Source organism: Oncorhynchus keta, unplaced genomic scaffold (assembly GCF_023373465.1).
Source record: "Oncorhynchus keta strain PuntledgeMale-10-30-2019 unplaced genomic scaffold, Oket_V2 Un_contig_2676_pilon_pilon, whole genome shotgun sequence".
Lineage (NCBI taxonomy): Eukaryota > Metazoa > Chordata > Actinopteri > Salmoniformes > Salmonidae > Oncorhynchus > Oncorhynchus keta.
The window spans coordinates 157890-184916 of NW_026285158.1; the positions used below are offsets into that span (position 1 = coordinate 157890).

General features: G+C 45.2%; 1 protein-coding gene across 1 annotated transcript in view; it reads right to left on the reverse strand.

Annotated features, from left to right (window-relative positions):
* LOC118382670 (ribonucleases P/MRP protein subunit POP1-like) overlaps positions 1–27027 on the reverse strand; it is a 48646-nt gene that overhangs the window by 19706 nt on the left and 1913 nt on the right. Inside the window, 7 exon segments of the mRNA XM_052506586.1 lie at positions 1673–1781; positions 12419–12512; positions 13207–13242; positions 13306–13664; positions 16530–16741; positions 20165–20252; positions 25568–25828. Coding sequence (XP_052362546.1) covers positions 1673–1781; positions 12419–12512; positions 13207–13242; positions 13306–13664; positions 16530–16741; positions 20165–20252; positions 25568–25828 — 1159 coding nt within the window.

Genomic DNA, 27027 nt, shown 5'->3' on the forward strand with positions numbered 1-27027 from the left:
GAGGAGAGACAGGACAGACATGAGGTACGCTTTGGAGGGGAGACAGGACAGACATGAGGTACGCTTTGGAGGAGAGACAGGACAGACATGAGGTACGCTTTGGAGGAGAGACAGGACATACATGAGGTACGCTTTGGAGGGGAGGAGAGACAGGATAGACATGAGGTAGAGGGAGGAGAGACAGGACAGACATGAGGTAGAGGGAGGAGAGACAGGACAGACATGAGATACGCTTTGGAGGAGAGACAGGACAGACATGAGGTACGCTTTGGAGGGGAGAGAGACATGAGGTACGCTTTGGAGGAGAGAGACAGGACAGACATGAGGTACGCTTTTGAGGAGAGACAGGACAGACATGAGGTACGCTTTGGAGGGGAGACAGGACAGACATGAGGTACGCTTTGGAGAGGAGGAGAGACAGGACAGACATGAGTTACGCTTTGGAGGAGAGGAGAGACAGGACAGACATGAGGTACGCTTTGGAGGGGAGGAGAGACAGGACAGACATGAGGTAGAGGGAGGAGAGACAGGACAGACATGAGGTACGCTTTGGAGGGGAGGAGAGACATGAGGTACGCTTTGGAGGGGAGGAGAGACAGGACAGACATGAGGTACGCTTTGGAGGGGAGGAGAGACAGGACAGACATGAGGTACGCTTTGGAGGGGAGGAGAGACAGGACAGACATGAGGTACGCTTTGGAGAGGAGGAGAGACAGGACAGACATGAGGTACGCTTTGGAGGGGAGGAGAGACAGGACAGACATGAGGTACGCTTTGGAGGGGAGGAGAGACAGGAGACATGAGGTTCGCTTTGGAGGAGAGACAGGACAGACATGAGGTACGCTTTGGTCTGTTTTAACTCCAACCCTGTTCCTGGAGAGAGACCTGTAGGTTTTAACTCCAGCCCTGTTCCTGGAGAGAAACCCTCGGAGTAGGTTTTAACTCCAACCCCAATCTAGTGCACCTGATTCTAATGATTAGCTGGTTGATAAGCTGAATCAGGGTTGGAGTTAAAACCTACAGGAGGGTCTCTCTCCAGGAACAGGGTTGGAGTTAAAACCTACAGGAGGGTGTCTCTCCAGGAACAGGGTTGGAGTTAAAACCTCCAGGAGGGTCTCTCTCCAGGAACAGGGTTGGAGTTAACCTACAGGAGGGTCTCTCTCCAGGAACAGGGTTGGAGTTAAAACCTCCAGGAGGGTCTCTCTCCAGGAACAGGGTGGGAGTTAAAACCTACAGGTAGGTCTCTCTCCAGGAACAGGGTTGGAGTTAAAACCTACAGGAGGGTCTCTCTCCAGGAACAGGGTTCGAGTTAAAACCTCCAGGAGGGTTTCTCTCCAGGAACAGGGTCGGAGTTAAAACCTCCAGGAGGGTCTCTCTCCAGGAACAGGGTTGGAGTTAAAACCTCCAGGAGGGTCTCTCTCCAGGAACAGGGTTGGAGTTAAAACCTCCAGGAGGGTCTCTCTCCAGGAACAGGGTCGGAGTTAAAACCTACAGGAGGGTCTCTCTCCAGGAACAGGGTTGGAGTTAAAACCTACAGGAGGGTATCTCTCCAGGAACAGGGTCGGAGTTAAAACCTACAGGAGGGTCTCTCTCCAGGAACAGGGTCGGAGAGCCCTGATCTCATCTAATGAATGTAGGTAATGAATGAGGAATGTAGTTGTGAGGAACTCACCTTTGAGCATGTTGAAGACACCAGCTTGTTGTTGATGAAGAGACATGTTACAGTCGTCTCTGCAGTGATCTGGCCACCAGAAGGGAGATGGTCTGGATTTACCTGGAGCCTGGAATACAGATAAAACACCTGACTAACACCTTACACTGGAACAAACAGGATGTAGTATCTAGATAAAACACCTTCCACTGGAACAAACAGGATGTAGTCTCTAGATAAAACACCTGACTAATACCTTACACTGGAACAAACAGGATGTAGTCTCTAGATAAAACACCTTACACTGGAACAAACAGGATGTAGTCTCTAGATAAAACACCTGACTAACACCTTCCACTGGAACAAACAGGATGTAGTCTCTAGATAAAACACCTTACACTGGAACAAACAGGATGTAGTCTCTAGATAAAACACCTGACTAACACCTGACACTGGAACAAACAGGATGTAGTCTCTAGATAAAACACCTGACCAACACCTGACACTGGAACAAACAGGATGTAGTCTCTAGATAAAACACCTGACTAACACCTGACACTGGAACAAACAGGATGTAGTCTCTAGATAAAACACCTGACTAACACCTTACACTGGAACAAACAGGATGTAGTCTAGATAAAACACCTTCCACTGGAACAAACAGGATGTAGTCTCTAGATAAAACACCTGACTAACACCTTCCACTGGAACAAACAGGATGTAGTCTCTAGATAAAACACCTGACTAACACCTTCCACTGGAACAAACAGGATGTAGTATCTAGATAAAACACCTTACACTGGAACAAACAGGATGTAGTCTCTAGATAAAACACCTGACTAACACCTTACACTGGAACAAACAGGATGTAGTCTAGATAAAACACCTTCCACTGGAACAAACAGGATGTAGTCTCTAGATAAAACACCTGACTAACACCTTACACTGGAACAAACAGGATGTAGTCTCTAGATAAAACACCTGACTAACACCTTCCACTGGAACAAACAGGATGTAGTCTAGATAAAACACCTGACTAACACCTTCCACTGGAACAAACAGGATGTAGTCTCTAGATAAAACACCTGACTAACACCTTCCACTGGAACAAACAGGATGTAGTCTCTAGATAAAACACCTGACTAACACCTTCCACTGGAACAAACAGGATGTAGTCTCTAGATAAAACACCTTACACTGGAACAAACAGGATGTAGTCTCTAGATAAAACACCTGACTAACACCTTCCACTGGAACAAACAGGATGTAGTCTCTAGATAAAACACCTTACACTGGAACAAACAGGATGTAGTCTCTAGATAAAACACCTGACTAACACCTTACACTGGAACAAACAGGATGTAGTATCTAGATAAAACACCTTACACTGGAACAAACAGGATGTAGTCTCTAGATAAAACACCTGACTAACACCTTACACTGGAACAAACAGGATGTAGTCTAGATAAAACACCTTACACTGGAACAAACAGGATGTAGTCTCTAGATAAAACACCTGACTAACACCTTCCACTGGAACAAACAGGATGTAGTCTCTAGATAAAACACCTTACACTGGAACAAACAGGATGTAGTCTCTAGATAAAACACCTGACTAATACCTTACACTGGAACAAACAGGATGTAGTCTCTAGATAAAACACCTGACTAACACCTTACACTGGAACAAACAGGATGTAGTCTAGATAAAACACCTTACACTGGAACAAACAGGATGTAGTCTCTAGATAAAACACCTGACTAACACCTTCCACTGGAACAAACAGGATGTAGTCTCTAGATAAAACACCTTACACTGGAACAAACAGGATGTAGTCTCTAGATAAAACACCTGACTAATACCTTACACTGGAACAAACAGGATGTAGTCTCTAGATAAAACACCTGACTAACACCTTCCACTGGAACAAACAGGATGTAGTCTCTAGATAAAACACCTGACTAACACCTTCCACTGGAACAAACAGGATGTAGTCTCTAGATAAAACACCTTACACTGGAACAAACAGGATGATGTAGTCTCTAGATAAAACACCTGACTAATACCTTACACTGGAACAAACAGGATGTAGTCTCTAGATAAAACACCTGACTAACACCTTCCACTGGAACAAACAGGATGTAGTCTCTAGATAAAACACCTGACTAACACCTTCCACTGGAACAAACAGGATGTAGTCTCTAGATAAAACACCTTACACTGGAACAAACAGGATGTAGTCTCTAGATAAAACACCTGACTAACACCTTCCACTGGAACAAACAGGATGTAGTCTCTAGATAAAACACCTTACACTGGAACAAACAGGATGTAGTCTCTAGATAAAACACCTGACTAACACCTTACACTGGAACAAACAGGATGTAGTATCTAGATAAAACACCTTACACTGGAACAAACAGGATGTAGTCTCTAGATAAAACACCTGACTAACACCTTACACTGGAACAAACAGGATGTAGTCTCTAGATAAAACACCTGACTAACACCTTCCACTGGAACAAACAGGATGTAGTCTCTAGATAAAACACCTTACACTGGAACAAACAGGATGTAGTCTCTAGATAAAACACCTTACACTGGAACAAACAGGATGTAGTATCTAGATAAAACACCTTACACTGGAACAAACAGGATGTAGTCTCTAGATAAAACTCCTGACTAACACCTTACACTGGAACAAACAGGATGTAGTATCTAGATAAAACACCTTACACTGGAACAAACAGGATGTAGTCTCTAGATAAAACACCTTACACTGGAACAAACAGGATGTAGTCTCTAGATAAAACACCTTACACTGGAACAAACAGGATGTAGTCTCTAGATAAAACACCTGACTAACACCTTACACTGGAACAAACAGGATGTAGTCTCTAGATAAAACACCTTACACTGGAACAAACAGGATGTAGTCTCTAGATAAAACTCCTGACTAACACCTTACACTGGAACAAACAGGATGTAGTATCTAGATAAAACACCTTACACTGGAACAAACAGGATGTAGTCTCTAGATAAAACACCTGACTAACACCTTCCACTGGAACAAACAGGATGTAGTCTCTAGATAAAACACCTTACACTGGAACAAACAGGATGTAGTCTCTAGATAAAACACCTGACTAATACCTTACACTGGAACAAACAGGATGTAGTCTCTAGATAAAACACCTGACTAACACCTTACACTGGAACAAACAGGATGTAGTCTAGATAAAACACCTTACACTGGAACAAACAGGATGTAGTCTCTAGATAAAACACCTGACTAACACCTTACACTGGAACAAACAGGATGTAGTCTAGATAAAACACCTTACACTGGAACAAACAGGATGTAGTCTCTAGATAAAACACCTGACTAACACCTTACACTGGAACAAACAGGATGTAGTCTAGATAAAACACCTGACTAATACCTTACACTGGAACAAACAGGATGTAGTATCTAGATAAAACACCTTCCACTGGAACAAACAGGATGTAGTCTAGATAAAACACCTTCCACTGGAACAAACAGGATGTAGTCTCTAGATAAAACACCTGACTAACACCTTCCACTGGAACAAACAGGATGTAGTCTCTAGATAAAACACCTTACACTGGAACAAACAGGATGTAGTCTCTAGATAAAACACCTGACTAACACCTTCCACTGGAACAAACAGGATGTAGTCTCTAGATAAAACACCTTACACTGGAACAAACAGGATGTAGTCTCTAGATAAAACACCTGACTAACACCTTACACTGGAACAAACAGGATGTAGTATCTAGATAAAACACCTTACACTGGAACAAACAGGATGTAGTCTCTAGATAAAACACCTGACTAACACCTTACACTGGAACAAACAGGATGTAGTCTCTAGATAAAACACCTGACTAACACCTTCCACTGGAACAAACAGGATGTAGTCTCTAGATAAAACACCTTACACTGGAACAAACAGGATGTAGTCTCTAGATAAAACACCTTACACTGGAACAAACAGGATGTAGTATCTAGATAAAACACCTTACACTGGAACAAACAGGATGTAGTCTCTAGATAAAACTCCTGACTAACACCTTACACTGGAACAAACAGGATGTAGTATCTAGATAAAACACCTTACACTGGAACAAACAGGATGTAGTCTCTAGATAAAACACCTTACACTGGAACAAACAGGATGTAGTCTCTAGATAAAACACCTTACACTGGAACAAACAGGATGTAGTCTCTAGATAAAACACCTGACTAACACCTTACACTGGAACAAACAGGATGTAGTCTCTAGATAAAACACCTTACACTGGAACAAACAGGATGTAGTCTCTAGATAAAACTCCTGACTAACACCTTACACTGGAACAAACAGGATGTAGTATCTAGATAAAACACCTTACACTGGAACAAACAGGATGTAGTCTCTAGATAAAACACCTGACTAACACCTTCCACTGGAACAAACAGGATGTAGTCTCTAGATAAAACACCTTACACTGGAACAAACAGGATGTAGTCTCTAGATAAAACACCTGACTAATACCTTACACTGGAACAAACAGGATGTAGTCTCTAGATAAAACACCTGACTAACACCTTACACTGGAACAAACAGGATGTAGTCTAGATAAAACACCTTACACTGGAACAAACAGGATGTAGTCTCTAGATAAAACACCTGACTAACACCTTACACTGGAACAAACAGGATGTAGTCTAGATAAAACACCTTACACTGGAACAAACAGGATGTAGTCTCTAGATAAAACACCTGACTAACACCTTACACTGGAACAAACAGGATGTAGTCTAGATAAAACACCTGACTAATACCTTACACTGGAACAAACAGGATGTAGTATCTAGATAAAACACCTTCCACTGGAACAAACAGGATGTAGTCTAGATAAAACACCTTCCACTGGAACAAACAGGATGTAGTCTCTAGATAAAACACCTGACTAACACCTTCCACTGGAACAAACAGGATGTAGTCTCTAGATAAAACACCTTACACTGGAAAACAGGATGTAGTCTCTAGATAAAACACCTGACTAATACCTTACACTGGAACAAACAGGATGTAGTATCTAGATAAAACACTTACACTGGAACAAACAGGATGTAGTCTCTAGATAAAACACCTTACACTGGAACAAACAGGATGTAGTCTCTAGATAAAACACCTGACTAACACCTTCCACTGGAACAAACAGGATGTAGTCTCTAGATAAAACACCTTACACTGGAACAAACAGGATGTAGTCTCTAGATAAAACACCTTACACTGGAACAAACAGGATGTAGTATCTAGATAAAACACCTTACACTGGAACAAACAGGATGTAGTCTCTAGATAAAACTCCTGACTAACACCTTACACTGGAACAAACAGGATGTAGTATCTAGATAAAACACCTTACACTGGAACAAACAGGATGTAGTCTCTAGATAAAACACCTTACACTGGAACAAACAGGATGTAGTCTCTAGATAAAACACCTTACACTGGAACAAACAGGATGTAGTCTCTAGATAAAACACCTGACTAACACCTTACACTGGAACAAACAGGATGTAGTCTCTAGATAAAACACCTTACACTGGAACAAACAGGATGTAGTCTCTAGATAAAACTCCTGACTAACACCTTACACTGGAACAAACAGGATGTAGTATCTAGATAAAACACCTTACACTGGAACAAACAGGATGTAGTCTCTAGATAAAACACCTGACTAACACCTTCCACTGGAACAAACAGGATGTAGTCTCTAGATAAAACACCTTACACTGGAACAAACAGGATGTAGTCTCTAGATAAAACACCTGACTAATACCTTACACTGGAACAAACAGGATGTAGTCTCTAGATAAAACACCTGACTAACACCTTACACTGGAACAAACAGGATGTAGTCTAGATAAAACACCTTACACTGGAACAAACAGGATGTAGTCTCTAGATAAAACACCTGACTAACACCTTACACTGGAACAAACAGGATGTAGTCTAGATAAAACACCTTACACTGGAACAAACAGGATGTAGTCTCTAGATAAAACACCTGACTAACACCTTACACTGGAACAAACAGGATGTAGTCTAGATAAAACACCTGACTAATACCTTACACTGGAACAAACAGGATGTAGTATCTAGATAAAACACCTTCCACTGGAACAAACAGGATGTAGTCTAGATAAAACACCTTCCACTGGAACAAACAGGATGTAGTCTCTAGATAAAACACCTGACTAACACCTTCCACTGGAACAAACAGGATGTAGTCTCTAGATAAAACACCTTACACTGGAACAAACAGGATGTAGTCTCTAGATAAAACACCTGACTAATACCTTACACTGGAACAAACAGGATGTAGTATCTAGATAAAACACCTTACACTGGAACAAACAGGATGTAGTCTCTAGATAAAACACCTTACACTGGAACAAACAGGATGTAGTCTCTAGATAAAACACCTGACTAATACCTTACACTGGAACAAACAGGATGTAGTCTCTAGATAAAACACCTGACTAACACCTTACACTGGAACAAACAGGATGTAGTCTAGATAAAACACCTTACACTGGAACAAACAGGATGTAGTCTCTAGATAAAACACCTGACTAACACCTTCCACTGGAACAAACAGGATGTAGTCTCTAGATAAAACACCTTACACTGGAACAAACAGGATGTAGTCTCTAGATAAAACACCTGACTAATACCTTACACTGGAACAAACAGGATGTAGTCTCTAGATAAAACACCTGACTAACACCTTCCACTGGAACAAACAGGATGTAGTCTCTAGATAAAACACCTGACTAACACCTTCCACTGGAACAAACAGGATGTAGTCTCTAGATAAAACACCTTACACTGGAACAAACAGGATGTAGTCTCTAGATAAAACACCTGACTAATACCTTACACTGGAACAAACAGGATGTAGTCTCTAGATAAAACACCTGACTAACACCTTCCACTGGAACAAACAGGATGTAGTCTCTAGATAAAACACCTGACTAACACCTTCCACTGGAACAAACAGGATGTAGTCTCTAGATAAAACACCTTACACTGGAACAAACAGGATGTAGTCTCTAGATAAAACACCTGACTAACACCTTCCACTGGAACAAACAGGATGTAGTCTCTAGATAAAACACCTTACACTGGAACAAACAGGATGTAGTCTCTAGATAAAACACCTGACTAACACCTTACACTGGAACAAACAGGATGTAGTATCTAGATAAAACACCTTACACTGGAACAAACAGGATGTAGTCTCTAGATAAAACACCTGACTAACACCTTACACTGGAACAAACAGGATGTAGTCTCTAGATAAAACACCTGACTAACACCTTCCACTGGAACAAACAGGATGTAGTCTCTAGATAAAACACCTTACACTGGAACAAACAGGATGTAGTCTCTAGATAAAACACCTTACACTGGAACAAACAGGATGTAGTATCTAGATAAAACACCACACTGGAACAAACAGGATGTAGTCTCTAGATAAAACTCCTGACTAACACCTTACACTGGAACAAACAGGATGTAGTATCTAGATAAAACACCTTACACTGGAACAAACAGGATGTAGTCTCTAGATAAAACACCTTACACTGGAACAAACAGGATGTAGTCTCTAGATAAAACACCTGACTAACACCTTACACTGGAACAAACAGGATGTAGTCTCTAGATAAAACACCTTACACTGGAACAAACAGGATGTAGTCTCTAGATAAAACTCCTGACTAACACCTTACACTGGAACAAACAGGATGTAGTATCTAGATAAAACACCTTACACTGGAACAAACAGGATGTAGTCTCTAGATAAAACACCTGACTAACACCTTCCACTGGAACAAACAGGATGTAGTCTCTAGATAAAACACCTTACACTGGAACAAACAGGATGTAGTCTCTAGATAAAACACCTGACTAATACCTTACACTGGAACAAACAGGATGTAGTCTCTAGATAAAACACCTGACTAACACCTTACACTGGAACAAACAGGATGTAGCTCTAGATAAAACACCTTACACTGGAACAAACAGGATGTAGTCTCTAGATAAAACACCTGACTAACACCTTACACTGGAACAAACAGGATGTAGTCTAGATAAAACACCTTACACTGGAACAAACAGGATGTAGTCTCTAGATAAAACACCTGACTAACACCTTACACTAACAAACCTAGATAAAACACCTGGAACAAACAGGATGTAGTATCTAGATAAAACACCTGACTAAAACTTACTTCCACTGGAACAAACAGGATGTAGTCTCTAGATAAAACAAAACACCTTACACTGGAACAAACAGGATGTAGTCTCTAGATAAAACACCTAACACCTTCCACTGGAACAAACATGTAGTCTCTAGATAAAACACCTTACAGGATGTAGTCTCTAGATAAAACACCTGTATCTAACACCTTACACTGGAACAAACAGGATGTAGTCTCTAGACTAACAAACTGGAACAAACTGACTAACACCTTACACTGGAACAAACAGGATGTAGTCTCTAGATAAAACACCTTACACTGGAACAAACAGGATGTAGTCTCTAGATAAAACACCTGACTACACTGGAACAAACAGGATGTAGTCTCTAGATAAAACACCTTACACTGGAACAAACAGGATGTAGTCTCTAGATAAAACTCCTGACTAACACCTTACACTGGAACAAACAGGATGTAGTATCTAGATAAAACACCTTACACTGGAACAAACAGGATGTAGTCTCTAGATAAAACACCTGACTAACACCTTCCACTGGAACAAACAGGATGTAGTCTCTAGATAAAACAAAACACCTTACACTGGAACAAACAGGATGTAGTCTCTAGATAAAACACCTTACACTGGAACAAACAGGATGTAGTCTCTAGATAAAACACCTGACTAACACCTTACACTGGAACAAACAGGATGTAGTCTAGATAAAACACCTTACACTGGAACAAACAGGATGTAGTCTCTAGATAAAACACCTGACTAACACCTTACACTGGAACAAACAGGATGTAGTCTCTAGATAAAACACCTTACACTGGAACAAACAGGATGTAGTCTCTAGATAAAACACCTGACTAACACCTTACACTGGAACAAACAGGATGTAGTCTCTAGATAAAACACCTGACTAACACCTTACACTGGAACAAACAGGATGTAGTCTAGATAAAACACCTTCCACTGGAACAAACAGGATGTAGTCTCTAGATAACACCTTACACTGGAACAAACAGGATGTAGTCTCTAGATAAAACACCTGACTAACACCTTACACTGGAACAAACAGGATGTAGTCTCTAGATAAAACACCTTACACTGGAACAAACAGGATGTAGTCTCTAGATAAAACACCTGACTAATACCTTACACTGGAACAAACAGGATGTAGTCTCTAGATAAAACACCTTACACTGGAACAAACAGGATGTAGTCTCTAGATAAAACACCTTACACTGGAACAAACAGGATGTAGTCTCTAGATAAAACACCTGACTAACACCTTACACTGGAACAAACAGGATGTAGTATCTAGATAAAACAACTAACACCTTACACTGGAACAAACAGGATGTAGTCTCTAGATAAAACACCTTCTTACACTGGAACAAACAGGATGTAGTCTCTAGATAAAACACCTGACTAACACCTTACACTGGAACAAACAGGATGTAGTATCTAGATAAAACACCTTACACTGGAACAAACAGGATGTAGTCTCTAGAAAAACACCTGACTAAACACCTTACACTGGAACAAACAGGATGTAGTCTCTAGATAAACACACTAACACCTACACTGGAACAAACAGGATGTAGTATCTAGATAAAACACCTTAACACACTGGAACAAACAGGATGTAGTCTCTAGATAAAACACCTGACTAACACCTTCCACTGGAACAAACAGGATGTAGTCTCTAGATAAAACACCTTACACTGGAACAAACAGGATGTAGTATCTAGATAAAACACCTTACACTGGAACAAACAGGATGTAGTCTCTAGATAAAACACCTGACTAACACCTTCCACTGGAACAAACAGGATGTAGTCTCTAGATAAAAACACCTTCCACTGGAACAAACAGGATGTAGTGGTCTCCAGATAAAACATCCCACTGGAACAAACAGGATGTAGTCTCTAAAACAGATAAAACACCTTACACTGGAACAAACAGGATGTAGTCTCTAGATAAAAACCTGAGTCTCTAGATAAAACACCTTACACTGGAACAAACAGGATGTAGTCTCTAGATAAAACACCTGACTAACACCTTCCACTGGAACAAACAGGATGTAGTCTCTAGATAAAACACCTTACACTGGAACAAACAGGATGTAGTCTCTAGATAAAACACCTTTCCACTGGAACAAACAGGATGTAGTCTCTAGATAAAACACCTGGAACAAACAGGACACTGGAACAAACAGGATGTAGTCTCTAGATAAAAAATCACCTTCCAGGAACAATTAGCTGGTCTCCAGATAAAACATCACTGGAACAATTAGGATGTAGTCTCTAGATAAATCATCACTGGAACAATTAGGATGTAGTATCCAGATAAATCATCCCAGGAACAATTAGCTGTAGTCTCAGATAAATCATCCCAGGTGATTAGCTGGTCTCCAGATAAATCATCCCAGGTGATTAGCTGGCCTCCAGATAAATCATCCCAGGTTCTTACATCACAGTGTGTGGCAGGGGCCAGGGTTTCAGTCAGAACGGAATGTGATAGAGGTCCAATCAGACGATACCGCACCATCTCCATGGTGAGGTCACTGCAAAACAGTAAACAACAACATTCAGGAAGTCCACATGGTTGAGAATAAAGGGAGGGGTTTAATAAAGGGAGGGGTTTAATAAAGGGAGGGGTTTATAAAGGGAGGGGTTTATTAAAGGGAGGGGTTTATAAAGGGAGGGGTTTATAAAGGGAGGGGTTTATAAAGGAGGGGGTTTATTAAAGGGAGGGGTTTAATTAAAGGGAGGGGTTTAATAAAAGGGAGGGGTTTAATAAAAGGAGGGGTTTAATAAAAGGAGGGGTTTAATAAAAGGAGGGGTTTAATAAAGGGAGGGGTTTAATAAAGGGAGGGGTTTATAAAGGGAGGGGTTTATAAAGGGAGGGGTTTATAAAGGGAGGGGTTTATAAAGGGAGGGGTTTATAAAGGGAGGGGTTTTATAAAGGGAGGGGTTTTATAAAGGGAGGGGTTTTATAAAGGGAGGGGTTTTATAAAGGGAGGGGTTTTATAAAGGGAGGGGTTTTATAAAGGGACGGGTTTTATAAAAGGAGGGGTTTTATAAAAGGAGGGGTTTATAAAATTGACAGAAAACTCTAAATATGACTAAATCAAAGCAGTCAGAACCCACCTGATGACTATACCAGTGGTACCAGTCAGAACCCACCTGATGACTATACCAGTGGTACCAGTCAGAACCCACCTGATGACTATACCAGTGGTACCAGTCAGAACCCACCTGATGACTATACCAGTGGTACCAGTCAGAACCCACCTGATGACTATACCAGTGGTACCAGTCAGAACCCACCTGATGACTATACCAGTCAGAACCCACCTGATGACTATACCAGTGGTACCAGTCAGAACCCACCTGATGACTATACCAGTGGTACCAGTCAGAACCCACCTGATGACTATACCAGTGGTACTGGACCTCCAGGTTACGGGTCTGGTAGCAGAAATGGTACTGTATCCCAGGAGCTTCTTGGCTGGTGGCCCAGCAGCCTCAGGCTCCCTGGAGGCCCACTTCCTCTTAGAACCAGAACCAGAGGCCTGCACCGCCTCAGGACCAGCCCCAGGACCGGGGGCCAAGGTGGGGGTAGGGGCTGGCTGTGGGACAGGGAGGTCCACTGGAGCAGGTGGAAGGACAGCCTCAGAACACTGACAGACAGCCTGCAGCTCCGGGAGGAGGTCCTGACACAGAGCACAGGGCACAGTCACGACACAGGGCACGACACAGAGCACAGTCACGACACAGGGCACAGTCACGACACAGGGCACGACACAGAGCACAGTCACGACACAGTCACGACACAGGGCACAGTCACGACACAGTCACGACACAGGGCACAGTCACGACACAGGGCACGACACAGAGCACAGTCACGACACAGGGCACAGTCACGACACAGTCACGACACACGACACAGTCACGACACAGGGCACAGTCACGACACAGGGCACAGTCACGACACAGGGCACAGTCACGACACAGTCACGACACAGGGCACAGTCACGACACAGTCACGACACAGTCACGACACAGTCACGACACAGTCACGACACAGTCACGACACAGTCACGACACAGGGCACAGTCACGACACAGGGCACAGTCACGACACAGGGCACAGGGCACAGTCACGACACAGGGCACAGGGCACAGTCACGACACAGGGCACAGTCACGACACAGGGCACAGTCACGACACAGGGCACAGTCACGACACAGGGCACAGTCACGACACAGTCACGACACAGGGCACAGTCACGACACAGGGCACAGTCACGACACAGGGCACAGTCACGACACAGGGCACAGTCACGACACAGGGAAGAGACACGACACAGTCACGACACAGGGCACAGTCACGACACAGGGCACAGTCACGACACAGTCACGACACAGTCACGACACAGGGCACAGTCACGACACAGGGCACAGTCACGACACAGGGCACAGGGCACAGTCACGACACAGGGCACAGTCACGACACAGGGCACAGTCACGACACAGTCACGACACAGGGCACAGTCACGACACAGGGCACAGGGCACAGTCACGACACAGGGCACAGGGCACAGTCACGACACAGGGCACAGTCACGACACAGGGCACAGTCACGACACAGAGCACAGTCACGACACAGGGCACAGTCACGACACAGGGCACAGTCACGACACAGGGCACAGTCACGACACAGGGCACAGTCACGACACAGGGCACAGTCACGACACAGGGCACAGTCACGACACAGGGCACAGTCACGACACAGGGCACAGTCACGACACAGGGCACAGTCACGACACAGGGCACAGTCACGACACAGGGCACAGTCACGGCACAGGGCACAGTCACGACACAGGGCACAGTCACGACACAGGGCACAGTCACGACACAGGGCACAGTCACGACACAGGGCACAGTCACGACACAGGGCACAGTCACGGCACAGTCACGACACAGGGCACAGTCACGGCACAGGGCACTTGACCGCACAGGGCACAGGGACAGTCACGGGCACAGTCACGACACAGGGCACAGTCACGACACAGGGCACAGTCACGACACAGGGCACAGTCACGACACAGGGCACAGTCTGACACAGGGCACAGTCACGACACAGGGCACAGTCACGACACAGGGCACAGTCACGACACAGGGCACAGTCACGACACAGGGCACAGTCACGACACAGTCAGTCACACAGGGCACAGTCACGACACAGGGCACAGTCACGACACAGGGCACAGTCACGACACAGGGCACAGTCACGACACAGGGCACAGTCACGACACAGGGCACAGTCACGACACAGAGCACAGTCACGACACAGAGCACAGTCACGACACAGAGCACAGTCACGACACAGAGCACAGTCACGACACAGAGCACAGTCACGACACAGAGCACAGTCACGACACAGAGCACAGTCACGACACAGAGCACAGTCACGACACAGAGCACAGTCACGACACAGAGCACAGTCACGACACAGAGCACAGTCAGAATGAATAGTACTTGACCGATCCCAAAGGGGACATCTGATTGGATAGTACTTGACCGATCCCAAAGGGGACATCTGATTGGATAGTACTTTCCCGGTCCCAAAGGGGACATCTGATTGGATAGTACTTTACCGATCCCAAAGGGGACATCTGATTGGATAGTACTTTCCCGATCCCAAAGGGGACATCTGATTGGATAGTACATGACCGATCCCAAAGGGGACATCTGATTGGATAGTACATGACCGATCCCAAAGGGGACATCTGATTGGATAGTACTTGACCGATCCCAAAGGGGACATCTGATTGGATAGTACTTGACCGATCCCAAAGGGGACATCTGATTGGATAGTACATGACCGATCCCAAAGGGGACATCTGATTGGATAGTACATGACCGATCCCAAAGGGGACATTGATTGGATAGTACATGACCGATCCCAAAGGGGACATCTGATTGGATAGTACATGACCGATCCCAAAGGGGACATCTGATTGGATAGTACATGACCGATCCCAAAGGGGACATCTGATTGGATAGTACTTGACCGAACCCAAAGGGGACATCTGATTGGATAGTACATGACCGATCCCAAAGGGGACATCTGATTGGATAGTACATGACCGATCCCAAAGGGGACATCTGATTGATAGTACATGACCGATCCCAAAGGGGACATCTGATTGGATAGTACATGACCGATCCCAAAGGGGACATCTGATTGGATAGTACATGACCGATCCCAAAGGGGACATTGATTGGATAGTACATGACCGATCCCAAAGGGGACATCTGATTGGATAGTACATGACCGATCCCAAAGGGGACATCTGATTGGATAATACATGACCGATCCCAAAGGGGACATCTGATTGGATAGTACATGACCGATCCCAAAGGGGACATCTGATTGGATAGTACATGACCGATCCCAAAGGGGACATCTGAGTTCACCAGATTATAGACAACAATAAAGACACCATCAATCAATAGTTAAATGGTTGTTCGATACTTCTACTACCGATTGATTCGGCGTATTAGTCGCTCTGACCGTTTTCATGGCGGGGTGAGCCCAGATCCACAGCTGTCTGTGTGTTGATCCCTGGGAGCCCTGGTCCTCCTGGCCCCCCCGGCCCTGCGTTGTGGGCCTCCAGAGGAACGTGACAGGCCCCAGGGGCTGGAGAGGGTACTGTCCTGCTCGGTACACCACCACACTGCCCTGTCTCCTGCCTGACACACACATGGCTGCTGCAAACGTAGGCCCTGCAGGTACAACACGCGTCATCGTCAATAATACCACAACGCAGCGAGTCACATACTTGTTAGACCACCCGACTCCAAAAAAAAACAATCCCACACTCAGTAACTTTCCGTACACTTGGTTCTCATCCATCCTCCACTGACCCCAACACAGTCATCCATTATACAGTCATCCATTATACAGTCATCCATTATACATGCTAAGTCATCAATACGATCTAATATGGCAACACGAATAAGTGTCTTTCAAACTAGAATCCAACACATCTAAACGTTATACTGAAATACTTGTATATAAAATCGAGACTGATGCTGCGTTTAGACGAGGGACATGAAGACCAGTCACACCAGTCGGCAGAGCGATGCTGTGTTACCAGTCGGCAGAGCGATGCTGTGTTACCAGTCGGCAGAGCGATGCTGTGTTACCAGTCGGCAGAGCGATGCAGCGTTTAGACGAGGGACATGAAGACCAGTCGGCAGAGCGATGCTGAGTTTAGACGAGGGACATGAAGACCAGTCGGCAGAGCGATGCTGCGTTTAGACGAGGGACATGAAGACCAGTCGGCAGAGCGATGCTGCGTTTAGACGAGGGACATGAAGACCAGTCGGCAGAGCGATGCTGTGTTACCAGTCGGCAGAGCGATGCTGCGTTTAGACGAGGGACATGAAGACCAGTCGGCAGAGCGATGCTGCGTTTAGACAAGGGACATGAAGACCAGTCGGCAGAGCGATGCTGTGTTTAGACGAGGGACATGAAGATCAGTCGGCAGAGCGATGCTGCGTTTAGACGAGGGACATGAAGACCAGTCGGCAGAGCGATGCTGCGTTTAGACGAGGGACATGAAGACCAGTCGGCAGAGCGATGCTGCGTTTAGACGAGGGACATGAAGACCAGTCGGCAGAGCGATGCTGCGTTTAGACGAGGGACATGAAGACCAGTCGGCAGAGCGATGCTGCGTTTAGACGAGGGACATGAAGATCAGTCGGCAGAGCGATGCTGCGTTTAGACGAGGGACATGAAGACCAGTCGGCAGAGCGATGCTGCGTTTAGACGAGGGACATGAAGACCAGTCGGCAGAGCGATGCTGCGTTTAGACGAGGGACATGAAGACCAGTCGGCAGAGCGATGCTGCGTTTAGACGAGGGACATGAAGACCAGTCGGCAGAGCGATGCTGTGTTTAGACGAGGGACATGAAGATCAGTCGGCAGAGCGATGCTGCGTTTAGACGAGGGACATGAAGATCAGTCACACCAGTCGGCAGAGCGATGCTGCGTTTAGACGAGGGACATGAAGATCAGTCGGCAGAGCGATGCTGCGTTTAGACGAGGGACATGAAGACCAGTCGGCAGAGCGATGCTGTGTTACCAGTCGGCAGAGCGATGCTGTGTTTAGACGAGGGACATGAAGACCAGTCGGCAGAGCGATGCTGAGTTTAGACGAGGGACATGAAGACCAGTCGGCAGAGCGATGCTGCGTTTAGACGAGGGACATGAAGACCAGTCGGCAGAGCGATGCTGCGTTTAGACGAGGGACATGAAGACCAGTCGGCAGAGCGATGCTGCGTTTAGACGAGGGACATGAAGACCAGTCGGCAGAGCGATGCTGCGTTTAGACGAGGGACATGAAGACCAGTCGGCAGAGCGATGCTGCGTTTAGACGAGGGACATGAAGACCAGTCGGCAGAGCGATGCTGTGTTACCAGTCGGCAGAGCGATGCTGTGTTACCAGTCGGCAGAGCGATGCTGCGTTTAGACGAGGGACATGAAGATCAGTCAGCAGAGCGATGCTGCGTTTAGACGAGGGACATGAAGACCAGTCGGCAGAGCGATGCTGCGGCACGACGGTACGCGTTGCTATGGTGATTTCACTAAACGGTGCATATCAACATCCAGTAGAAAACAACACAGATGGTAAAAGGTGAAATATTTTTTTAAACTCTGGTGGCCAAGTCCCGTCTACCGTGGCAGCTGAAGGCATTCACCGCCGTGCCTCAACGGCGTTTACCGTTGCGCTCGTTGAAAACAACGGACATCTTAGTTTGCCGTCTACCTCGTACCATCTACCTCGTACCATCTAAAGCGCAGCATGCTGTCTACCTCTTACCATCTAAAACGCAGCATGCCATCTACCTCATACCATCTAAAACGCAGCATGCCGTCTACCTCGTACCATCTACCTCGTACCATCTAAAGCGCAGCATGCTGTCTACCTCTTACCATCTAAAACGCAGCATGCCATCTACCTCATACCATCTAAAACGCAGCATGCCGTCTACCTCGTACCATCTAAAGCGCAGCATGCCGTCTACCTCGTACCATCTACCTCGTACCATCTAAAACGCAGCATGCCGTCTACCTCGTACCATCTACCTCGTACCATCTAAAACGCAGCATGCCAGTCTACCTCGTACCATCTAAAACGCAGCATGCCATCTACCTCGTACCATCTACCTCGTACCATCTAAAACGCAGCATACAGGCTACCTCGTACCATCTACCTCGTACCATCTAAAACGCAGCATGCCGTCTACCTCGTACCATCTACCTCGTACCATCTACCTCGTACCATCTAAAACGCAGCATGCCGTCTACCTCGTACCATCTACCTCGTACCATCTAAAACGCAGCATGCCCTCTACCTCGTACCGTCTACCTCGTACCATCTAAAACGCAGCATGCAGTCTACCTCGTACCATCTACCTCGTACCATCTAAAACGCAGCATGCCGTCTACCTCGTACCATCTACCTCGTACCATCTACCTCGTACCATCTAAAACGCAGCATGCCGTCTACCTCGTACCATCTACCTCGTACCATCTAAAACGCAGCATGCCGTCTACCTCGTACCATCTACCTCGTGCCATGTACCTCGTACCATCTAAAACGCAGCATGCCGTCTACCTCGTACCATCTACCTCGTACCATCTACCTCGTGCCATCTACCTCGTACCATCTAAAACGCAGCAGGCCGTCTACCTCGTACCATCTACCTCGTACCGTCTACCTCGTACCGTCTACCTCGTACCGTCTACCTCGTACCGTCTACCTCGTACCATCTAAAACGCAGCATGCAGTCTACCTCGTACCATCTACAACGCAGCATGCCGTCTACCTCGTACCATCTACCTCGTACCATCTACCTCGTACCATCTAAAACGCAGCATGCCGTCTACCTCGTACCATCTACCTCGTACCATCTAAAACGCAGCATGCCGTCTACCTCGTACCATCTACCTCGTACCATCTAAAACGCAGCATGCAGTCTACCTCGTACCATCTACCTCGTACCATCTACCTCGTACCATCTAAAACGCAGCATGCAGGCTACCTCGTACCATCTACCTCGTACCATCTAAAACGCAGCATGTTTGACAATTGTGGTTGTTTGTTTGTTGAGGAGGGAAAACACGAAACAAGTACTTACCAGTTTCCTTGCTGGTCAGCTTAGACAGAGCAGCTAACAGCTGTTCCCCTGGCCCCTGTAACTCCACACAGCAGTAGTACGACATGTCCTGGGTAGGGGGACAGTATGTAACCCTAAGTGAATCCTCTAACACTTCAAAATATCATTTTACAGTTTGGAAACCGCAAAAGACAAATTTACCAAAATGCTGTATTCATAACTGATCACAAAGCAAACATTTAAAGTGGTTGTCGCTCATGTACCGTGTGAACACCAGACCTGAGTAGAAAACAGTTTAAATTGATTATATACTTTATAGAGACTACTATTGTAGAGATCCCACAGTAAACCTATTAGAACTGTTACAGAGACTACAATTGTAGAGATCCCACAGTAAACCTATTACAGAGACTACTACTGTAGAGATCCCACAGTAAACCTATTAGAACTGTAACAGAGACTACTATTGTAGAGATCCCACAGTAAACCTGTTAGAGCTGTTACAGAGACTACTATTGTAGAGATCCCACAGTAAACCTATTAGAGCTGTAACAGAGACTACTATTGTAGAGATCCCACAGTAAACCTATTAGAGCTGTAACAGAGACTACTATTGTAGAGATCCCACAGTAAACCTATTAGAGCTGTTACAGAGACTACTATTGTAGAGATCCCACAGTAAACCTATTAGAACTGTTACAGAGACTACTATTGTAGAGATCCCACAGTAAACCCATTAGAACTGTAACAGAGACTACTATTGTAGAGATCCCACAGTAAACCTATTAGAACTGTTACAGAGACTACTACTGTAGAGATCCCACAGTAAACCTATTACAGAGACTACTATTGTAGAGATCCCACAGTAAACCTATTAGAACTGTTACAGAGACTACTATTGTAGAGATCCCACAGTAAACCTATTAGAACTGTTACAGAGACTACTATTGTAGAGATCCCACAGTAAACCTATTACAGAGACTACTACTGTAGAGATCCCACAGTAAACCTATTAGAACTGTTACAGAGACTACTATTGTAGAGATCCCACAGTAAACCTATTAGAGCTGTAACAGAGACTATTATTGTAGAGATCCCACAGTAAACCTATTAGAAGAACGTCAAGTGTTACTGTATTATATTATGCCTGTATTTTAGTCATTCTGAAACTGTTGTACTTTGAATGTTAAGATGAGTCCATGTCCCTCACAGTTGTATAGATCTAGCTCAATGTTAAGATGATTCATGTCCCTCACTGTTGTCTAGATCTAGCTCAATGTTAAGGTGATTCATGTCCTCACTGTTGTCTAGATCTAGCTCAATGTTAAGGTGATTCATGTCCCTCACTGTTGTCTAGATCTAGCTCAATGTTAAGGTGATTCATGTCCCTCACTGTTGTCTAGATCTAGCTCAATGTTAAGGTGATTCATGTCTCTCACTGTTGTCTAGATCAATGTCCCTCACTGTTGCCTAGATCTAGCTCAATGTTAAGGTGATTCATGTCCCTCACTGTTGTCTAGATCTAGCTCAATGTTAAGGTGATTCATGTCCCTCACTGTTGTCTAGATCTAGCTCAATGTTAAGGTGATTCATGTCTCTCACTGTTGTCTAGATCTATCTCAATGTTAAGGTGATTCATGTCCCTCACAGTTGTCTAGATCAATGTCCCTCACTGTTGCCTAGATCTAGCTCAATGTTAAGGTGATTCATGTCCCTCACTGTTGTCTAGATCTAGCTTAATGTTAAGGTGATTCATGTCCCTCACTGTTGTCTAGATCTAGCTCAATGTTAAGGTGATTCATGTCCCTCACTGTTGTCTAGATCTAGCTCAATGTTAAGGTGATTCATGTCTCTCACTGTTGTCTAGATCTATCTCAATGTTAAGGTGATTCATGTCCCTCACAGTTGTCTAGATCAATGTCCCTCACTGTTGCCTAGATCTAGCTCAATGTTAAGGTGATTCATGTCCCTCACTGTTGTCTAGATCTAGCTCAATGTTAAGGTGATTCATGTCCCTCACTGTTGCCTAGATATAGCTCAATGTTAAGGTGATTCATGTCCCTCACTGTTGTCTAGATCTAGCTAAATGTTAAGGTGATTCATGTCCCTCACTGTTGTCTAGATCTAGCTAAATGTTAAGGTGATTCATGTCCCTCACTGTTGTCTAGATCTAGCTCAATGTTAAGGTGATTCATGTCCCTCACTGTTGTCTAGATCTAGCTCAATGTTAAGGTGATTCATGTCCCTCACAGTTGTCTAGATCAATGTCCCTCACTGTTGCCTAGATCTAGCTCAATGTTAAGGTGATTCATGTCCCTCACTGTTGTCTAGATCTAGCTCAATGTTAAGGTGATTCATGTCCCTCACTGTTGCCTAGATCTAGCTCAATGTTAAGGTGATTCATGTCCCTCACTGTTGTCTAGATCTAGCTAAATGTTAAGGTGATTCATGTCCCTCACTGTTGTCTAGATCTAGCTAAATGTTAAGGTGATTCATGTCCCTCACTGTTGTCTAGATCTAGCTCAATGTTAAGGTGATTCATGTCTCTCACTGTTGTCTAGATCTATCTCAATGTTAAGGTGATTCATGTCCCTCACAGTTGTCTAGATCAATGTCCCTCACTGTTGCCTAGATCTAGCTCAATGTTAAGGTGATTCATGTCCCTCACTGTTGTCTAGATCTAGCTCAATGTTAAGGTGATTCATGTCTCTCACTGTTGTCTAGATCTATCTCAATGTTAAGGTGATTCATGTCCCTCACAGTTGTCTAGATCAATGTCCCTCACTGTTGCCTAGATCTAGCTCAATGTTAAGGTGATTCATGTCCCTCACTGTTGTCTAGATCTAGCTCAATGTTAAGGTGATTCATGTCCCTCACTGTTGCCTAGATCTAGCTCAATGTTAAGGTGATTCATGTCCCTCACTGTTGTCTAGATCTAGCTAAATGTTAAGGTGATTCATGTCCCTCACTGTTGTCTAGATCTAGCTAAATGTTAAGGTGATTCATGTCCCTCACTGTTGTCTAGATCTAGCTCAATGTTAAGGTGATTCATGTCTCTCACTGTTGTCTAGATCTATCTCAATGTTAAGGTGATTCATGTCCCTCACAGTTGTCTAGATCAATGTCCTCACTGTTGCCTAGATCTAGCTCAATGTTAAGGTGATTCATGTCCCTCACTGTTGTCTAGATCTAGCTCAATGTTAAGGTGATTCATGTCCCTCACTGTTGTCTAGATCTAGCTCAATGTTAAGGTGATTCATGTCCCTCACTGTTGTCTAGATCTAGCTCAATGTTAAGGTGATTCATGTCCCTCACTGTTGTCTAGATCAATGTCCCTCACTGTTGTCTAGATCAATGTCCCTCACTGTTGTCTAGATCAATGTCCCTCACTGTTGCCTAGATCTAGCTCAATGTTAAGATGAGTCCATGTCCCTCACTGTTGGGGATCTGTATTGAAAATAGTCCCCCAGAAATGTTTTAAACTTTCCACAAAGAATATTTAAAACTAGAGTTTTCCCAGGTCTGGAGAACTCCTAACCTTATTGAGCAGTAATTTAAAACTAGTGTTTTCCCAGGTCTGGTGAACTCCTAACCTTACTGAGCAGTAATTTAAAACTAGAGTTTTCCCAGGTCTGGTGAACTCCCTACCTTATTGAGCAGTAATTTAAAACTAGTGTTTTCCCAGGTCTGGAGAACTCCCTACCTTACTGAGCAGTAATTTAAAACTAGAGTTTTCCCAGGTCTGGAGAACTCCCTACCTTATTGAGCAGTAATTTAAAACTAGAGTTTTCCCAGGTCTGGAGAACTCCTAACCTTATTGAGCAGTAATTTAAAACTAGAGTTTTCCCAGGTCTGGAGAACTCCTAACCTTATTGAGCAGTAATTTACAACTAGTGTTTTCCCAGGTCTGGAGAACTCCCTACCTTACTGAGCAGTAATTTAAAACTAGTGTTTTCCCAGGTCTGGAGAACTCCTAACCTTATTGAGCCGTAATTTAAAACTAGTGTTTTCCCAGGTTTGGTGAACTCCTAACCTTATTGAGCAGTAATTTAAAACTAGTGTTTTCCCAGGTTTGGTGAACTCCTAACCTTATTGAGCAGTAATTTAAAACTAGTGTTTTCCCAGGTTTGGTGAACTCCTAACCTTATTGAGCAGTAATTTAAAACTAGTGTTTTCCCAGGTCTGGAGAACTCCCTAACCTTATTGAGCAGTAATTTAAAACTAGTGTTTTCCCCAGGTCTGGTGAACTCCTAACCTTATTGAGCAGTAATTTAAAACTAGTGTTTTCCCAGGTCTGGAGAACTCCTAACATTATTGAGCAGTAATTTAAAACTAGTGTTTTCCCAGGTCTGGAGAACTCCCTACCTTATTGAGCAGTAATTTAAAACTAGTGTTTTCCCAGGTGTGGTGAACTCCTAACCTTACTGAGCAGTAATTTAAAACTAGAGTTTTCCCAGGTCTGGAGAACTCCCTACCTTATTGAGCAGTAATTTAAAACTAGAGTTATCCCAGGTCTGGAGAACTCCTAACCTTATTGAGCAGTAATTTAAAACTAGAGTTTTCCCAGGTCTGTGAACTCCTACCATATTGAGCAGTAATTTAAAACTGAGTTATCCCCAGGTCTGGTGAACTCCTAACCTTACTGAGCAGTAATTTAAAACTAGTGTTTTCCCAGGTCTGGTGAACTCCTACCTTACTGAGCAGTAATTTAAAACTAGTGTTTCCCAGGTCTGAGAACTCCTAACATTATTGAGCAGTAATTTAAAACTAGAGTTTTCCCAGGTCTGGAGAACTCCTACCATATTGAGCAGTAATTTAAAACTAGAGTTATCCCAGGTCTGGAGAACTCCTAACCTTACTGAGCAGTAATTTAAAACTAGAGTTTTCCCAGGTCTGGTGAACTCCCTACCATATTGAGCAGTAATTTAAAACTGAGTTATCCCAGGTCTGGTGAACTCCTAACCTTACTGAGCAGTAATTTAAAACTAGTGTTTTCCCAGGTCTGGTGAACTCCCTACCTTACTGAGCAGTAATTTAAAACTAGAGTTTTCCCAGGTCTGGAGAACTCCTAACCTTATTGAGCCGTAATTTAAAACTAGAGTTTTCCCAGGTCTGGAGAACTCCTAACCTTATTGAGCAGTAATTTAAAACTAGAGTTTTCCCAGGTCTGGAGAACTCCTAACCTTACTGAGCAGTAATTTAAAACTAGTGTTTTCCCAGTTCTGGTGAACTCCTACCTTATTGAGACGTAATTTAAAACTAGAGTTTTCCCAGGTCTAGAGAACTCCTAACCTTATTGAGCAGTAATTTGAACAGGACCTTATAAAATCAGTCAATCAAATCAAAATGTATTTCCTATCAGTTGTCCCAAAGTGCTTCCCAGATATCCAGCCTCCAAAAGCCTCCGTGGGTAAAGACACTAACCTGTAGGAGACAGTGGGAGCTCATGGCTCTGTAGCAGGCTCTGTAACACTTGTAGGTTGGCCTGTCTCCCAGACAGTAGCCCCATCTCTTGACCACGTGGAAGCGCTTGGCGTGCCAGATGTGCGTCTCCAGCCACAGGTTCTTCCGCTGGCGGCGGTTGAACTCCAGGAGCATGTTGCCATGGCGACGCCGGGCTTTACGGCTCTTGCTCTTGGACTGTTCCTTCTTCACCTTCTGACCAGCCTTCTGACTCTTCTCCAACTGGACCAGAGAAGAAACATACAGGATGTTTATATTAGTCCGGCTCTAGGTGTGGCTAGTCCGGCTCTAGGTGTGACCAGTCGGGCTCTAGGTGTGACTAGTCCGGCTCTAGGTGTGACTAGTCGGCTCTAGGTGTGACTAGTCCGGCTCTAGGTGTGGCCAGTCCGGCTCTAGGTGTGGCCAGTCCGGCTCTAGGTGTGGCCAGTCCGGCTCTAGGTGTGGCCAGTCCGGCTCTAGGTGTGGCCAGTCCGGCTCTAGGTGTGGCCAGTCCGGCTCTAGGTGTGGCTAGTCCGGCTCTAGAGTGTGGCTAGTCCGGCTCTAGGTGTGGCTAGTCCGGCTCTAGGTGTGACTAGTCCGGCTCTAGGTGTGGCTAGTCCGGCTCTAGGTGTGACCAGTCGGCTCTAGGTGTGGCTAGTCCGGCTCTAGGTGTGGCCAGTCCGGCTCTAGGTGTGACCAGTCCGGCTCTAGGTGTGGCCAGTCCGGCTCTAGGTGTGGCCAGTCCGGCTCTAGGTGTGGCCAGTCCGGCTCTAGGTGTGGCCAGTCCGGCTCTAGGTGTGGCCAGTCCGGCTCTAGGTGTGGCCAGTCCGGCTCTAGGTGTGACCAGTCCGGCTCTAGGTGTGGCCAGTCCGGCTCTAGGTGTGGCCAGTCCCGGCCGGCTCTAGGTGTGGCCAGTCCGGCTCTAGTGTGGCCACTCCGGCTCTAGGTGTGGCCACTCCGGCTCTAGGTGTGGCCACTCCGGCTCTAGGTGTGGCCACTCCCGGCTCTAGGTGTGGCCACTCCGGCTCTAGGTGTGGCCAGTCCGGCTCTAGGTGTGGCCACTCCCGGCTCTAGGTGTGGCCAGTCCCGGCTCTAGGTGTGGCCAGTCCGGCTCTAGGTGTGGCCAGTCCGGCTCTAGGTGTGGCCAGTCCGGCTCTAGGTGTGGCCAGTCCGGCTCTAGGTGTGGCCAGTCCGGCTCTAGGTGTGGCTAGTCCGAGGTGTGGCTAGTCCGGCTCTAGGTGTGACCAGAAGGCTCTAGGTGTGACTATTCCCGCCAGTCCGGCTCTAGGTGTGGCTAGTCCGAGGTGTGGCTAGTCCGGCTCTAGGTGTGACCAGAAGGCTCTAGGTGTGACCAGTCCAGCTCTAGGTGTGACTATTCCGGCTCTAGGTGTGACCAGTCCGGCTCTAGGTGTGGCCAGTCCGGCTCTAGGTGTGACTATTCC